The sequence below is a fragment of the Heterodontus francisci genome, chromosome 23 (genome assembly GCF_036365525.1).
Source record: "Heterodontus francisci isolate sHetFra1 chromosome 23, sHetFra1.hap1, whole genome shotgun sequence".
NCBI classification, from domain to species: domain Eukaryota; kingdom Metazoa; phylum Chordata; class Chondrichthyes; order Heterodontiformes; family Heterodontidae; genus Heterodontus; species Heterodontus francisci.
In genome coordinates this window covers 60413385-60432242 of record NC_090393.1, presented here as the reverse complement: position 1 = coordinate 60432242, position 18858 = coordinate 60413385, and the positions used below count along the sequence as shown (strand labels likewise).

Here is an 18858-nt window from a genome sequence, read left to right as displayed (position 1 = left end):
ATTATCCAAAACATCCCAAACACACAGATCATCCCAAATACACGGATCATCCCAAACACATTGATCGTCCCCAAACACACGGATCATCCCAAACACATGGATCATCCCAAACACACTGATCATCCCAAACACAAGGATCTCTCAAACACACGGATCATCCCAAACACATTGATCGTCCCCAAACACACGGATCATCCCAAACACATGGATCATCCCAAACACAAGGATTATCCCAAACATCCCAAACACACAGATCATCCCAAATACACGGATCATCCCAAACACATTGATCGTCCCCAAACACACGGATCATCCCAAACACATGGATCATCCTAAACACACTGATCATCCCAAACACACTGATCATCCCAAACATACGGATCTCCCAAAGACATGGATCATCCCAAACACACTGATCATCCCAAGCACATGGATCATCCCAAACACACTGATCATCCCAAACCCACGGATCTCCCAAACACATGGATCATCCCAAACACACTGATCATCCCAAGCACATGGATCATCCCAAACACACGGATCTCCCAAACTCACGGATCTCCCAAACACACTGATCACCCCAAACACACGGATCATTCCAAACACACTGATCATCCCAAACACATGGATCTCCCAGACACACGGATCATCCCAAACACACTGATCATCCCAACCCCACGGATCTCCCAAACACATGGATCATCCCAAACACACTGATCATCCCAAGCACAGGTATCATCCCAAACACATGGATCATCCTGAACATTTCATGTTAAGCGCTCTGTCCACATTAAAAGTGAGCCTATGAAGGGACACAGGAATAGCTCCTCGTTGTATTGAATAACACACTCACATGTACATCATCTATTGGTTTCGTCATGAAGGACACGATGAGCACCATCAAGCTGGTGGCTACGAAGAGGATTATTGCGAAGTACAGGTAGTGGATGCCACAAATAATGACGGGACAATTGCTTGGTTTCACGCAGCTGCCAGTTCCATACACAAACTCAGAGATCATTCGGGACAAGCCAGCAGCAAGGCCAAAAATCAACCCCCAAAATGCACCCTGAAACAAAGAGATCACTTTTAGATATTTTAGGGACAAAAATTGGACAGCTGCGCAAACCAGGTGATAGTGAATCAGTCATTTTGCATGTTTCATGAGAACATCAGAAATAGGAGCAGGAGTAGAACAGGGTCGATGCAGGAAGGATGTTCCCGATGGTGGGGGAATCCAGAACCAGGGGTCATAGTTTAAGGATACGGGGTAAATCTTTCAGGACTGAGATGAGGAGAAATTTCTTCACTCAGAGAGTGGTGAGCCTGTGGAATTCACTACCACAGAAAGCAGCTGAGGCCAAAACATTGTATGTTTTCAAGAAGGAGTTAGATATAGCTCTTGGGTCTAAAGGGATCAAAGGGTATGGGGCGAAAACAGGAACAGGCTACTGAGTTGGATGATCAGCCATGATCATAATGAATGGCAGAGCAGGCTCGAAGGGCCGAATGGCCTACTCCTGCTCCTATTTTCTATGTTTCTATGTAACCATATGTCCCTCAATCCTGCTTCGCCATTCAATAAAATGATTGTCGATCTCAACTCAACATTCCTCCCCAATCCCATATCCCTTGATTTCCTTGGAGTCCAAAAGTATATCGATGTCATTCTTGAATATACTTAATGACTGAACATCTGAACATCTACAACCCTCTGGCATAGAGAATTCCAAAGATTCACAACACTTTGAGTGATGACATTTCTCCTCATCTCAGTCCTAAATGGTCAACCTCTTATTCTGGGACTATGCCTTCTAGTTCTAGACTCCCCAGCCAGGGGAAACATGCTCTCAGCAACTACCCTGACAAGTCCTCTCAGATCTTATACGTTTCGATGAGACCACCTCTCATTCTTCCATGGAAGACAAAATGATGCTGGGTGTAAAATGAGCTGGGTATTGGCTACAGTCTAATGTGTGCTACCAGCCACGGTGCTTTTACAGAGCTACCATTCAACAGGCAGTGGTGGTTCTCAATGTTTGCTTTAAGCTGCACGGCCTTGCAGCAGGCAGGATGCATGCTGGCCCCTCTAAATTACTGAGCATGTGCAGTATCGCAGAAAAATTGAAAGGGACCGTGCACGTAAACGAGTCACCTACGCACTCCTTAAAAAAAAAGAGGGAACACTGATGCTAATTCTTTGCTGGAGATTAAATTCTGGACATTTTAGTCATAAATTTTAATCTTTTATTGAGATTGTTGCCACATATCAAGTGGCTGAAGAGTCCTGGCCAACAAGGCTCCAAAGGTGAAAGGTGGACACTTTCCGCCGATACTGGCACCCAGCGAACAAGTTTCTAAACTCCTCTTCTGAAGGCACTGATGCTTGCTGGCGTCCAGTCACAAGGGCCCCAGTATCTGCCCAAGTGGCCATTCTTCATGTGTGAGCTGAGAAAGTGAGTGCCAGCAGGACATTCATTTAGCTCTGGCACCAATCCTCTTCTCCCCACACTTCCAGGAGAGCTCAGTCAGTGAGGAGCACAAATCCAGGATGATTGTCTTTTCATTCATTCTTGGGCCGTGGGCATCGCTGGCATTGATTGAGCTGAGAAGATGGCAGTAAGGCCTTCTTCTTGAACCTCGGCACTTTTGATACAACTGAGCAGTTTGCTAGGCCTCTTCAGAGGCAACCATGTTGGTGTGTGACTGGAGTCACATGTAGGCCAGGAGGGCAGGTTTGCTTCCCTACAGTAATGAACCAGTTGGATTTTGCAACAGCTTTGTGGACACTGCTACTGATTTTTATTTTACTGATTATCAGCTTTTTATTTTCATCTTTTTTTAAAAACTAAATTCAAGTTCTCAAACTGGCCTGGTGGGATATGAACTCTCATCCTCCGGATTTACTAGTCCAGGAACATAATCACAACACAACCATGCTCTGTCACTTCCTTAACTGAACGGTGCTCAAGCCCATTGCAGTATCTCAACTTGTCCAGCTGAGGACAGGTCATTCAACACAGGCTACTGATCAAGCTTAGGCCCTTCTTGCTCTCCATGCCAGTTGCTGACTGGGCCATAAGGGAATCCGAACAAAGCTTTTATTATAACACCAGTCATAAAAAGTTCTACTGTATGATGGGGACAACTTCCCTGGTTCTTAGAAGGTCCTCCTCACAAGCTATCATTAATTAAGATGCTATTGTCAAGCTGGCAAGCAATTTGGTTACTCAAAGCTTGAGGCATTTTGGTAGTTAACACGATGGAAAACAAAGGCTGGGCCATGGTTGTAAATCCAACCTTTTACATTTGGCACAAGAGTGCAGCGTCAGCCCGATTAGTGCCTGGATTAACAATAGCACCGGTGGACACACGAGACAACATGCCAATGAAGAGGCTGTGCTATCACTTGCTGACTTACACTTTCAGAATTGGTTAAACAGCAGAGGATTCAGATGCGTGCTTTGGATTCAAGGTTATTTATCTCCTCAGAGAACCAAGAAACACCACTGGAAATGACCATGACTGACTTACTGCCATGTTGGGTCATGCTTGAAAGGGCGTTCTCCTTGTTTTCTGACATTTCGGCCAAAATCTCTAAATAGAAGAGACCTGCCCAGATGAATTTTAACTTAACTCGCTGGGCGGGAAATGGATGGATTCAGATCAGATGCCTGCTTTACAACCTGCTCGATTTTACTCTCTATTAATATTAATGCAGAGTCACAGTGGAGGAAGTGGAAATCCTACCCAAATACCTCTATTTCCAAGGTTAATGTAATGCCCCTTGTCACTGCAATGCAGCCTGTGTGTTGCCCATCTTTGTACTACTGAGCCCTGAGCTTTGGGTTTAGCTGATGGTTGCCACCTGAACTTAGCTACGGAGTAGATTTTCATCTTGCCACCTGGGCAGAAAACTGGGGGGGTGCACCGATTGGCTGCCCGTTACGGAAACGGCCCAAATCTCATCTCCATTGGTGAACAGAGGAAATGAAAATCGGGCTGTTTCTAAAATGGGAGTTTGGGGAAGGACAAAGAACAAAGAACAGTACAGCACAGGAACAGGCCATTCGGCCCTCCAAGCCTGCGCCGATCTTGATGCCTGCCTAAACTAACACCTTCTGCACTTCCGGGGCCAGTATCCTTCTATTCCCTTCCTATTCATGTATTTGTCAAGATGTCTCTTAAACGTCGCTATCGTATCTGCTTCCACCACCTCCCCTGGCAGCAAGTTCCAGGCACTCACTACCCTCTGTGTAAAACACTTGCCTCGCACATCCCCTCTAAACTTTGCCCCTCGCACCTCAAACCTATGTCCCCTAGTAACTGACTCTTCCACCCTGGGAAAAAGCTTCTTTCTATCCACTCTGTCCATGCTGCTCATAACTTTGTAAACCTTTATCATGTCGCCCCTCCGTCTTTCCAGTGAAAACAATCCGAGTTTTTCCAACCTCTCCTCATAGCTAATGCCCTCCAGACCAGGCAACATCCTGGTAAACCTCCTCTGTACCCTCTCCAAAGCCTCCACATCCTTCTGGTAGTGTGGCGACCAGAATTGCACGCAATATTCTAAGTGTGGCCTAACTAAGGTTCTGTACAGCTGCAACATGACTTGCCAATTTTTATACTCTATGCCCCGACCGATGAAGGCAAGCATGCCGTATGCCTTCTTGACTACCTTATCCACCTGCGTTGCCACTTTCAGTCACCTGTGGACCTGTACGCCCAGATCTCCCTGCCTGTCAATACTCCTAAGGGTTCTGCCATTTACTGTAGACTTTCCAAAATGCATTACCTCACATTTGGCTGGATTAAACGCCATCTGCCATTTCTCCGCCCAAGTCTCCAACCGATCAATATCTTGCTGTATCCTTTGACAATCCTCATCATTATCCGCAACTCCACCAACCTTTGTGTCGTCCGCAAACTTACTAATCAGACCAGTTACATTTTCCTCCAAATCATTTATATATACTATAAACAGCAAAGGTCCCAGCACTGATCCCTGTGGAACACCACTAGTCACATTCCTCCATTCAGAAAAACACCCATCCACGGATACCCTCTGTCATCTATGACCGAGCCAGTTCTATATCCATCTTGCCAGCTCACCTCTGATCCCATGTGACTTCAACTTTTGTATCAGTCTGCCATGCGGGACCTTGTCAAAGGCTTTACTAAAGTCCATATAGATAACATCCACTGCCCTTCCTTCATCAATCATCTTCGTCACTTCCTCAAAAAACTCAATCAAATTAGTAAGACACGACCTCCCCTTCACAGGGCGGCACAGTGGCGCAGTGGTTAGCACCGCAGCCTCACAGCTCCAGCGACCCGGGTTCATTTCTGGGTACTGCCTGTGTGGAGTTTGCAAGTTCTCCCTGTGTCTGCGTGGGTTTTCTCCGGGTGCTCCGGTTTCCTCCCACATGCCAAAGACTTGCAGGTTGATAGGTTAATTGGCCATTATAAATTGCCCTTAGTATAGGTAGGTGGTAGGGGAATATAGGGACAGGTGGGGATGTGGTAGGAATATGGGATTAGTGCAGGATTAGTATAAATGGGTGGTTGATGGTCGGCACAGACTCGGTGGGCCGAAGGGCCTGTTTCAGTGCTGTATCTCTAAACTAAACTAAAACCATGCTGTCTCTCGCTAATAAGTTTGTTTGTTTCCAAATGGGAGTAAATCTTGTCCCGAATAATCCTTTTCTAATAGTTTCCCTACCACTGACGTAAGGCTCACCGGCCTATAATTTCCTGGATTATCCTTGCTACCCTTCTTAAACAAAGGCACAACATTGGCTATTCTCCAGTCCTCTGGGACCTCACCTGTCGCCAATGAGGATGCAAAGATTTCTGTCAAGGCCCCAGCAATTTATTCCCTTGCCTCCCTCAGTATTCTAGGGTAGATCCCATCAGGCCCTGGGGACTTATCTACCTTAATGCTTTGCAAGACACCCAACACCTCCTCCTTTTTGATAGTGAGATGACTGAGACTATCTGCACTCCCTTCCCTAGGCTCATCATCCACCAAGTCCTTCTCCTTGGTGAATACTGATGCAAAATACTCATTTAGCACCTCGCCCATTTCCTCTGGCTCCACACATAGATTCCCATATCTGTCCTTGAGTGGGCTAACCCTTTCCCTGGTTACCCTCTTGCTCTTTATATATGTATAAAAAGCCTTGGGATTTTCCTTAATCCTGTTTGCCAATGACTTTTCATGACCCCTTTTAGCCCTCCTAACTCCTTGCTTAAGTTCCTTCCTACTGTCTTTATATTCCTCAAGTGCTTCATCTGTTCCTAGCCTTCCAGCCCTTTCAAATGCTTCCTTTTTCTTTTTGACTAGGCTCACAATATCCCATGTTATCCAAGCTTCCCGAAACTTGCCAAATTTGTCTTTCTTCCTCACAGGAACATGCCGGTCCTGGATTCTAATCAACTGACGTTTGAAAGACTCCCACATGTCAGATGTTGATTTACCCTCAAACAGCCGCCCCCAATCTAAATTTTTCAGTTCCCCCAATTTAGCACCTTCACTCGAGGACTACTCTTATCCTTATCCACACGTACCTTAAAACTTATGGAATTATGGTCACTGCTCCCGAAATGCACCCCCACTGAAACTTCGACCACCTGGCCGGGCTCATTCCCCAATACCAGGTCCAGGATGGCTCCATCCCTATACTGTTTCAAGAAGCCCTCCTGGATGCTCCTCACAAATTCTGCCCCATCCAAGCCCCTAGCGCTAAGTGAGTCCCAGTCAATATAGGGGAAGTTAAAATCATCCACTACCACAACCCTGTTGCCTTTACATCTTTCCAAAATCTGTCTACATATCTGCTCCTCTACCTCCCGCTGGCTGTTGGGAGGCCTGTAGAAAACCCCCAACATCGTGACTGCGCCCTTCCTATTCCTGAGCTCCACCCATATTGCCTCGCTGCATGACCCCTCCGAGGTGTCCTCCCACAGTACAGCTGTGATATTCTCCTTAACCAGTAATGCAACTCCCCCACCCCTTTTGCATCCCCCTCTATCCCGCCTGAAGCTTCTAAAGCCTGGAACATTTAGCTGCCAATCCTGCCCTTCCCTCAACCAAGTCTCTGTAATAGCAACAACATCATATTTCCAAGTACTAATCTAAGCTCTAAGTTCATCTGCCTTACCTGTTATACTTCTTGTATTGAAACAAATGCACTTCAGACCACCAGTCCCGCTGTGCTCAGCAACATCTCCCTGCCTGCTCTTCTTCTTAGTCTTACTGGCCTTATTTACTAGTTCCTCCTCATTTATTTCACTAGCTGTCCTACTGCTCTGGTTCCCACCCCCCTGCCACACTAGTTTAAACCCTCCCGAGTGACGCTAGCAAACCTTGCAGCCAGGATATTAGTGCCCCTCCAGTTTAGATGCAACCCGTCCTTCTTGTACAGGTCCCATCTGTCCCTGAAGAGATCCAATGGTCCAGATATCTGAAACCCTCCCTTCTACACCAGTTGCTCAGCCACGTATTTAGCTGCACTATATTCCTATTTCTAGCCTCACTGGCACGTGGCACAGGGAGTAATCCAGAGATTACAACCCGAGAGGTCCTGTTTTTTAACTTACTACCTCACTCCCTAAACTCCCCCTGCAGGACCTCATCACTCTTCCTGCCTATGTCATTGGTACCGATGTGTACCACAACCTCTGGCTGTTCACCCTCCCCCTTCAGAATGCCCTCTGTCCGTTCAGAGACATCCTTGACCCTGGCACCAGGGAGGCAACATACCATCCTGGAGTCTCTTTCACGTCCACAGAAGCGCCTATCTGTGCCCCTGACTATAGAGTCCCCTATAACTATTGCTCTTCTGCGCTTTGTCCCTCCCTGCTGAACAACAGTGCCAGCCGTGGTGCCACTGCTCTGGCTGCTGCTGTTTTCCCCTGATAGGCCATCCCCCCCCAACAGTATCCAAAACAGTATACTTGTTAGAGAGGGGGATAGACACAGGGGATTCCTGCACTGACTGCCTGCCCCTTCTAGCAGTCACCCATCTATCTGCCTGCACCTGGGGTGTAACCACTTCTCTAAAACTCCTGTCTATGATGCTTTCTGCCACCTGCATGCTCCTAAGTGCATCCAGTTGCCGCTCCAACCGATCCATGCAGTCTGTGAGGAGCTGCAACTGGGTACACTTCCTGCAGATGTAGTCGCCCGGAACGCTGGAAGCGTCACAGACCTCCCACATCTCACAGGTGAAGCACTTCACCCCTCTAACTGTCATTTGTAGCACTAATTAGTTAATTAATATAAAATAAATAAATACTTATTCAGTCCTTACTAAATTATGATACACTTAACTATATGGTCCCTAGTGCTAGATTTCTACAAAAAATACTAAATGCTAACTAAATTCAGTAATCTCCTCCCTCTGGTTTAGTTACTCTACTTATTAATTAGTTAATTAGTGTTTTAATCAATTTTTATCAGTTATATTTTCAAATTCGGTACAGATTCCCTACCAGCGAATCAGGTCACAGCTTTCTTGTGACATCACCTTTTCAGTTTTTTTCCCCACCCGAGGTAACTTACCGGTCCGGAACTCCGCCCTCCGAGTCTTCTCCGAGAATCCCCGAGGTAAGTTTTTTAAACTTACCGGTCCGGAACTCCGCCCTCCGAGTCTGCTCCGAGAATCCCCGAGGTAAGTTTTTTATACTTACTGGTCTGGAACTCCGCCCTCCGAGTCTGCTCCGAGAATCCCCGAGGTAAGTTTTTTATACTTACTGGTCTGGAACTCCGCCCTCCGAGTCTGCTCCGAGAATCTCCGAGGTAAGTTTTTTATACTTACCGGTCCGGAACTCCGCCCTCCGAGTCTGCGAGGAGGGTGGGAATTTGGAACCCAGGCAGCTAGTTGGATTTTTTAAATTCGTTCATGGGATGTGGGTGTCGCTGGCTATGCCGGCACTGATTGCCCATCCCTAATTGCCCTTGAGCAGGTGGTAGTAAGCCACCTTCTTGAACCGCTACAGTCCATGTTGGGTAGGTACACCCACAGTGCTGTGAGGAAGGGAGTTACAAGATTTTGTCCCAGCACCAGTGAGGGAATGGTGATATAGTTCCAAGTCAGGATGGTGTTTGGCTTGGAGGGGAACTTGCAGGTGGTGGTGTTCCCATGTGCCTTCTGCCCTTGTCCTTCTAGATAGTAGAGGTCGTGGGTTTGGAAGGTGCTGTTGAAGGAGGCTTGGTAAATTACTGCAATGCATCTTGTAGATGGTACACACTGCTGCCACTGTGCATCGGTGGTGGAGGGAGTGACTGTTTGTAGATGGGGTGCCAATCAAGCGGGCTGCTTTGCCCTGGATGGTGTCGAGCTTCTTGAGTGTTGTTGAAGCTACACCCATCCAGGCAAGTGGAGAGTATTCCATCACACTCCTGACTTGTGCCTTGTAGATGGTGAACAGGCTTTGGGGAGTCAGGAGGTGAGTTACTTGCCACAGAATTCCCAGCCTCTGACCTACATGAAAATCTACAGTGTTGTACCATATTCCCCAAAAATGAGCACAGTCTCATACAGAAAGTAACTGTTATCCTATATGAGACCTTGTCCTGTGACAGATCCCCACCCCTGCTCCTTCATCCTGAAGAAGAATGTCTCTGTACATTACACAAACAAATCTGGTTTTAAGTTCCGTGGATGTTATTATGGTCACTTACTGTAAAGCTGCTGCAAAAACCCTCAGGGAAATGGAATAATGGGCCACTTTTAGCTGGGTGCAGTATTGCAGCAGGTTCTGCTGCATTTTAGGGCTTGAGTTTCATATCATTTGGAGCACCGATGGTTAAAATGGAGGCTACTGCCTCTTTGCTAGATATGGGTAGGAAACAGAGACTGAGACACTGGCCCTGACATTAATGGGGATGGTGGCAGATTGACAGCTTGACTGCTGGGCAGAAGCACGAATAAACGGCAGGAGGGGATGGTCCCCAGCAGTTAGTGGAGGGAATTCCTGTGACCACAATTGCTGGGGGCAGGGGGAGGGTGCTGTGAGTAGAACTGTGATCAGAGGGAAAGCGGGGAGGGGTTGTGAAGAGTGCAATCAGGATGGGGGCAGGGGCTTGCCACGATTGGGGGTACCTAGGGAGGCCCAAGGCTTCCTAGTGGGGTCTGGAAGAGCACTCCTGCTCTCTCTCACCTCCTCTCTCACCCTTCCTCTCCCACCTCCACTTCCTCACCTCTTTTACTCTTCTCCTCCCTGTCCCTTCCCCCTTTTTCCTTTCGTCACCTCCTCTCCTCCCCTCAGCTCCCACTTCTCCCCTCCCCTCCCCTCTCTTTCCCTCATCCCCCTGCCTTCCCCCTTCCTCTGAGTTGCCACTTATGGCCATCTGCCTCATGCTAATTAGTTGCTGGAATTTGTTGGGGTCAAGGGCGGGGAGATCAGGAAGGTCGGTGCCCAAAGGGCAACATCCTGTGTAATGTTTGGGATTGCAGCCTGAGGAATCTGGGACCCTGATATTTTAACACAGTCAGAGATTCTACAACTAGAGGGTACAGACTGAATAGAGAGAGGGTGAAAAGACAGTTTAGATTCAGTTACCTTATACGGATGATGAGGAAATGCATTTAACAGCCTACAGAGAGAAATAATTATATCAGCCACAGAGAGTGTTAGATAATACCTGGTGGAAAATGTTCTAGAGTTGTACATGTGATATTGTTAGAAACGATGGGGTAATTTTAACGCCCCCAAAATGGGAGGATTTGGGTTGGATGAGCTGTAAAAATTTTATTAGAATCTCAAACCTGATCCCAACCTGCTTCAACTTCCCGGTTTGTTTAATGGAGGCAGGACAGGGGTGATCAGCCAATCGTTCTCATGAGGCAGACTAGCTATTTAAATATTATAATGAGGCTGTGAGCTGCACGCCAAACCTGCTTTACAGGTTTAATCCTGACTGCTCGGGTTTCCCAGGCTTCGGGACACCTGGAAGCTCAAGAAAACAACTTCAGGGTGAAGGCAAGTGCCTTTACAGCACTGCTTGTGGGTCGAGTGGAGCAGGCGTGCTTCTCCTGAGCACAACAAGTTACCTTCACTGCCATTGGACCCCCACCTCCCCTACATGTGCCTGTCACCATAGGGCCACTCCCCATCAAAAGACACCCCTCCCCCAGATCAGGGATCCACCCAGTTCCCACCACTGGGTTTGGTGAACAGACCCCTGAGCAAGTTCTAACCCACTTCCACCACCCCCCACCCCCAACCCTGCGCTCCCACTAACACAGCAACAGGCTCCTTACCTACTCCTGTAGTCTCCCCCAGAGTGTTTCCTACCCAACACGGTGCTAAGCCTGTCAATCAGGTTGGCTTCCGGGCGGGGAAGCTGTGAGGAAAATAAAGATGCTCGCTGTGGAATTAAAACTCCACAGTATGTGTGTATATCCAAACTCCAGGCAGGAGTGGTCTTTTTCCAGTGCTCTACATCCCTACTTCCAGTAAGCTAGATTGTCCTCTTGTCACCTGATCATTAAACAGGTGTTGCAGATCTGCTGCCTGGACTCAATAGAAATGAAAATTGGGTGACTTCCTTTACAACTTGTAAAACTTTAACAGTAAAACACCCCAAGGTGCTTCACAGGAGCGTTATCAAACAAAATTTAGTACCAAGCTACATAAAGAGAGCTTAGGCTTCCCAAGAGGCCCGAATTAGAGGAGCGCAGATATCTCGGAGGACTGGAGATTACAGAGATGGAGAGGAGCGAGGCCATGGAGGGATTTGCGAACATGGGCAAGAATTTCAAAATCAAGCATTTTGCTGGACTGGGAGCCAGCGTAGGTCAGCGCGCACAGAGGTGCTGACTTGTGGCCGATGTGCAATGCTAAGTTTAACTGCCAGGTAGCAGGTTGTCAAATCTAGTCCTGTGCTTCAGTTCATAAGACACCTGGTTTGCTGCTGGAAATTTGGTTGAAGGAAAAGCCTGAACTGGAACAGCCCCATCTCTCAAAGCTCCTGATAACAGCTGGATCTGAAGAAGTGCGGGAGAACAAAGAGACACAAGGAGAGACATAAGCAGTGAAACGTAAAAACAGCGGAATCTTACTTGTTCATTGACACGCTTGACAAAGATGGCCAGCAAGAAGACTGAGGCTATAGGTGGACCCAGATAGCTGGTGATTGACTGGATGTAATCAAAGAGTTGTCCACTTTGTGCTGTCTGTACAATCGGAATCCAGGCAATACTGACCCCAATCAGGACCAAGGTGAAGAGTCTGAGAACACAGCAATGACAGACAATGACCAAAGAAAATAATGACACTCTCTCCCATTCCCATTTCTCAGTAAAACAAGCAGAGAAACTGTGAACTGCACCACAAAGTGGGTGAATTTCCTCATAACTGCTCCAGCTTCACCACACTTGCATCCAATGTTACAATGGTGGAGTGATGCGAGAAAGTGCGCAGACTTGGCATGATTCAATAAAAAAGGAATGTAGCCCATTTGGTAATGTGAGAGGTTTCTTGACCGGAGTTAAAAATATAACTAGTTAGGTTTGTCTTTGTTGAGGATTACACGTGAATTGTAGGCCCATCAGTCATGAAAGCTGACATTCATTTCTTAGCTGAGGATTAACCAAGAGGTCACTATTGATATCACAGCTAGCTTTAAGAGTAAGTGAATAAACCCAGCTTTTACCATGTTCTCAGGTGCGCTGTTGTATGCGGCAATTGTTCTTTCCAGGCCCCTGCATGTTATAGTATGATTGGTATCCTTTAACAGTAAGTTCTGGAGCAGCCTCATTCGTGCTGAGTAGCCCTGAGATCTCTGCTCTCAGCTGACTCTACTTATAATTCGTTTCGAACAGTCTCAACCCAACTCTTAATGCCCATGGAGTTCAGAGCCCAACATTACCAACAACACGGCAATGACAACCAGACAGGCTAACTAGACACTAGTGTGGGGAACAGTAGAACTCACTTGGGTGCTTTCAATAGCGTTCTTCAGGGAATTGGGGTTCAGATACACTGGGGGCAATTTTAACTTTAGGCGAAAGTGTATAACTGAATTGGGAGTCCAATTTTCCATGTTATAGGTGAAATCAGGTGGAGTTTATAATAAGCAGTTAATTCGACATTGCTCCATCGATCAAAGTTAGAGTTACCTCCGATGGTCCTGAATTCCTTGGGGTTCTCCCGTTCATTTGGAAATCAGTAGAATCCCACAGAGGAATGGCATAACTGGCTGTTTACACTGTTTCTCGAGGGGCTCTGCCAGTCTCCTGCCCAACTTATGATGGGAGATTGGGACAATACCCACAGACATTCAGGGCCATGGGTGATTCAGCCATGCTATACCTGACGGTGGAATGAAAGACACTGGAGAGTTGAGTTTCTGATCGATTACATCTGAGTAATAGATGCAAAGTGGGCACAATTCATCAAAAAAATAGGAGGAGACCCATCAAGGCAGGTTCCATCCATTCAATGCTCCATCCAAGTTTCCAGTCGGCTTTTGCATTGGCAGCAGATGGTGTTGTTAATTTTATTAAAATTAGATCTCAATGGTGCCATATAGAAGGCTGACCAATTTCCCAGCCTCTCCCCTGGTATAATGCTCAGTAATTTACCTGCCTGCATAAAAAAGCATCCCGGTACCTTGGCGGGGTCAGGAGCAGAGGTCACCAGCAATGGTGCGTCTAAGGTGGGGGCGTGTGTGGAAGTGCCGCCACCCAGAAGGTATTGCGCAGGCTGCTCAGTTGTTCCGTTTAAGATTGTGCTGCTGTACAGAAAATTTAAATGAAATGAACAGGCCATGCACAACAAGAACAAATTAGAGGGAACATCGGTCACCGGCATCTAATGAAGAGGGTATTTACGGGGACATTATTTCAGATGTGTAAATGGGACCATCACATTGTATCTACAACAACAACAACTTATATTTATATAGCACCTTTAATGTAATAAAACGTCCCAACGCTCTTCACAGGAGCATTATAACCAAAAATATGACACCCAGCCACATAAGGATATATTAGGTCAGATGATCAAACGCTTGGTAAAGTGGTAGGTTTTGAGGAGGAGACAGAGGTAGAGAGATGGAGAGGGTTTAGGGAGGGAATTCCAGAGCTCAGGGCCCAGGCAGTTGGAGGCAGGGCCACCAACAGCGGAGTAATTAAAATCCAGTATGCTCAAGAGGCCAGAATTAGATGAGTGCAGATATCTTGGAGGGGCTGGAGGAGATTACAGAGATAGGGAGGAGTGAGGCAATGGGGGGATTTGAAAATAAGGATGAGACTTTTAAAATCAAGGCATTGCTTCACTGGGAGCCAATGTAGTTCAGTGAGCACAGAGGGTGACAGGGGAATGGGACTTGGTGTGAGATAAGACACAGGCAGCAGATTTTGGATGACCTCAAGTTTACAGAGGGTAGAATGTGGGAGACCAGTCAGGAGTGTATCGGAATAGTCAAGTGTAGAGGTAACTAAGGCATGAAAGAGGGTTTCAGCAGCAGATGAGCTGAGACAGCGAAGCTCATCTCTGTGTCAAATATGAGAGCAAGTCTGCAAACAGTCCGGCTCAGCCTCAGACAGTTGCCAGGGAGAGGGATGGAGTCGGTCGCTAGGGAACGGAGTTTGGAGTGGAGACTTAAAACAATGGCTTCAGTCCGCAATATTTAATTGGAGGAAATTTCAGCTCATTCACTACTGGATATCGGACAAGCAGTCTGATAATTTAAAAACAGCGGAGGAGTCGAGAGGAGTGGTGGTGAGGTAGAGCTGAGTGTGAAAATATGTGAAAATAATGCTGGGCTTTTGGATGGTGTCACCGAAGGGAAGCATGTAGATGAGAAATAGGAGGGGACTAAGGATTGATCCTTGGGGGACACCAGAGGTAATGGTGCGGGAGCAGGAACCGAGGCCATTGTAAGTGGTTCTCTGGCTATGATTTGATAGATAAGAACGGAACTAGGTGAGAGCAATCCCACCCAACTGGACAACAGTGGAGAGGCATTGGAGGAGGATAGTGTGGTTAACCATGTCAAAGGGTGCAGACAGGTCGAGAAATACGAAGAGTGAAAGTTTACCACAGTCACAGTCACAGAGCATATCATTAGTAGATTTGATAAGAGCTGTTCCAGTACTGTCGCAGCGTAGAAACCTGATTGGAAGGATTCAAACACGGAGTTTCTGGAAAGATGGGAATGGATTTGTGAAGCAACAAACATGTCCAAAATGGGTTTGGAGACTAACATGGGGACTAGGAGGGGAGCTTGGATGATCATCAGTTTAGTGGGAATAGGATCGAGGAATCAGGAGGTGGATCCCATGGACAAGATGAGTTTGGAGAGAACATGAGCGGAGATAGGTGAGAAACTAGAGAAAGATGCAGGTTCAGGGCAAGTGGAATGGAGGGATGCAGCAGAGGCAGCTGATGGGAAGGCCTTGATCTTAGTGACAGGAGAGGGCTTTAAGGAGACGGTTAGCGGTAGCGAAAAGAAGCCGGGGGTTATCTTTGCATTCTGGGATGATCCTGAAGTTTTAGTGGATAAGAGCAGGACTTGATAGTGTTTTAAGTGGTCCATCAAGATGCAGTGGTGGATGACTAAACCAGTTGTCCGCCATATTGTTTGAAGTCAGCGTCCCTTGGACTTAAGGGAGTGAAGATGAGAGTCATATTTCGTGAACGGCCAGGATCAGAGAGAGTAATGGTTTTATTGGGGACCAGGGCAGCAAAGGTGGAGGAAAAGGTGTGGCTGAGCCAATCAGTAGCTGTAGAAATGTTGTAGTGAACGGAAGGTTAAAGACTGGAGAGTTGGGATTCTAAAAGTGCAATTGGGGGATAGTTTTTTCCAGGGGCGGATACAGAAGGAGGTGGGGTTGGAGTGTGAAAGGGGGATGCGGGAGTGATCAGTTCTGGCTTTATCTGTGATTGATAGGATAGGGCTAGCAAGAATATGTGAGATGGCATGGTCAAGGGTGTGGCCATGAGCTCAGAGGAGAGAGAACATGATGAGTTGAGATGGAGGTTGAGATCACCGAGGATGAGGAGTCATTTGCTGTAGAGGCTGAGGGACGAAAGCAGGGAGGATATCACAGTGAGGGCGATAGAGAACGATAATTTTAAATGAGAGGTGAGAGAGGTGGAATAAGGTGAGATACTCAAAGGAGGAAGGTGTCAGGGTAAGGTGTGATTTGTTGATAAGCAGCACATTGCCACCATGACACTCTTGACAGGGAAAGTGGTGGAAGATGTAGCCAGGCAGGGAGGTTTCATTAAGTGAAAATGTGCCATCACCCCTCAGCCAGGTTTCCATCAAGGCCACGATGTTGACGTAATCATCCACAATACGGTCATGGACGGCAAGAGGCCTTATTCACAAGGGAATGGACATTCTGGAAGGAGGTGCATAGAGGGCCAGTGAGTCCACAGGGTCAACAGTGGGAGGGATGAATTGGACAGGAAGGAGATTGGCATTGGAGTTTGGATTCACTTCTAGAGAAGTGAAAGGAAGCATGACAATAGAAGAGAAGGGTCTAGGAGGGGTAAAGAGAAAAGTAAAAAGTAAAAGGAAGAGCAAAAGTGGAAGTAGAGTAATGGGCTCAGGTCTGGAGCAGCCAAAATGTGCAAGCAAATAGACTCAGGGAAAGCTTGAATTACCGAGGCCTGGTTACATCGGAATTTTCATACCCCAAGCTATTGTTTCCGCTCCAATGCAGTACTGGATAAGAAAACGCGCCGCACATACTTTCCTTCTCCTTTAATACTTAGATTATCTTTTCTTCCGATGTTTGAGGACATGATTGTTTTAATGAAGCTAAGATTCCAAATCAGGTTGATTCTTACCTTCCTGCTATCATAAGTTCTTTTTCCGAAGCCTTGGGCCTGATCTTAGTCCAGATGTCCATGGTGAAGAGTGTACTGGCACTGTTAAAGATGGAGGTCAGGGAGCTCATCAAAGATGCCAACATCACAGACAGCATCAAACCACGTAGACCTACCATAAAACAAATAAAGGCTTATATAGCAATATATCATGACTGCACAGACCTATTACTTTGGTATCTATCCTGCCTTACAGCACTATGAAAATACTAGGACAAACTTAGGCAAAAGAGCTCCAGTCGTAAATGTATTTTCATATTTACCAGCTGCCCTCCAGTGACATTGCTCAATGCTGGAACATGATTCACGTTTAGTTGCTAAAATGGAGCTGTGTCTAAACTGGCCTGTCAGGGTACTGTGCTACTGATTTCTGTGGGGATATAGTCTGAATAGGCACGTTCTGTGGTCAATTGTTGAGGAAGATTTTAAGCAAGATTATTGAGGTTCGGAAAACCAGCAGAAAATGGCTTTTGACACATTTTAGTGTGGAAACCTGACAGGCAGGTGCTAGAAATCCTCTATTAAAGGAGGCTGATGGGGAGGGGGAAGCCAAGGTTGCCGGTTGCTGAATGTCAGCAGGTACACAAGCGGCTAGTCAGAAGCTCATTCTCACCCTCCCTATTCTGGCGAGGGCCCAGGATCCAGACTTAGGTCCCAGGAATACTGAGATGAGGTAGCCTCCCCTTAATCCCAGGTACGTAAGTGGGGTCATTGGCATCCAGTGAAGAGGTTGTGGGCCTTTGTGGGGGGGGCATTATTTGGGCAACGTATAGGGAGCATCACACGACATCTACCCCATGCTACCCTGTTTCTGCTGGGATGCTGAACAGTTCAAGGTAAGTGTCAGTCTTGGTTCAGTGGCAGAACTATTGTCCCTGAGTCAGAAGGTTGTAGATGCAAGCCGCATTGCAGACACCCAGTGGATTTCCCCCTCACTTCCTAGCCTGGAGGCAAACATAGTGCCCCTACTATGTAAGAGTAGGAATAGACTTCATGATCGACAGTTGTGCCAGAGTGGTGAATCCCAGGAATGTGTTGCAGGCTGGTGTGGTGACTACTGACACTCAAAACGGAGCTGGATTGGGGCAGAGATTGCATCATATAGAAAGTAAGTGTTTTTCTAGATAGCACTTGATTCATGTGATCTGCTTGAGTGGTTTCGATCGCTTGAGGGGCTCAGAGAGGAATTTGTCACAGTATTAGCTTAAAAAGATCTAACACCATAACTTAGTATTAATGATTCAGTTAAGAGGACACAACCAGAGGGCCAACCTGGAATGTCCTTACTTGAAGAACACCACACGGTGTATGTATCCAAGTAGTGATCAGGGTAGCCTCTGCACTCGCAGAATTATAACAGTAGAATTTCAACTTGCTGCTTGGCATAAACCTAGTGTTGCAGATGGACTGCTTTTTTAAAATTCGTTTCATGGGATGTGGGCGTCGCTGGCTAGGCCAGCATCTATTACCCATCCCTAATTGCCCTTGAGAAGGTGGTGGTGAGCTGCCTTCTTGAACTGTTGCAGTCCATGTGAGGTAGGTACCCACAGTGCTATTAGGAAGGGAGTTCCAGGATTTTGACCCAGCGACAGTGAAGGATCGGTGATATAGTTCCAAGTCAGGATGGTGTGTGGCTTGGAGGGGAACTTGCAGGTGGTGGTGTTCCCATGCATCTCCTGCCCTTGTCCTTCGAGCTGTTAGAGATTGGGGGATGAAGGTGCTGTCTAAGGAGCCTTGGTGATTTGCTGCAGTGCATCTTGTAGATGGTACACACTGCTGCCACTATGCATCGGTGGTGGAGGGAGTGAATGTTTGTGGACAGGGTGGCAATAAAGTAAGTGGGTTGCTTTGTCCTGGATGATGTTGAGCTTCTTGAGTGTTGTTGGATCTGTCACCATCCAGGCAAGTGGAGAGTATTCCATCACACTCCTGACTTGTGCCTTGTAGATGGTGGACAGGCTATGGGGAGTCAGGAGGTGAATTACTCGCCACAGGATTCCTAGC

At 47.0% G+C, this 18858-nt stretch overlaps 1 protein-coding gene across 1 annotated transcript in view; it reads right to left on the bottom strand.

Moving 5' to 3' along the window:
- slc5a1 (solute carrier family 5 member 1) overlaps window positions 1-18858 on the bottom strand; it is a 153827-nt gene that overhangs the window by 56059 nt on the left and 78910 nt on the right. Inside the window, exons 11-13 of the mRNA XM_068055377.1 lie at window positions 16816-16966; window positions 12072-12240; window positions 854-1069 (exon numbers count right to left, since the gene is read on the bottom strand). Coding sequence (XP_067911478.1) covers window positions 854-1069; window positions 12072-12240; window positions 16816-16966 — 536 coding nt within the window. The remainder of the gene's footprint in view (window positions 1-853; window positions 1070-12071; window positions 12241-16815; window positions 16967-18858) is intronic.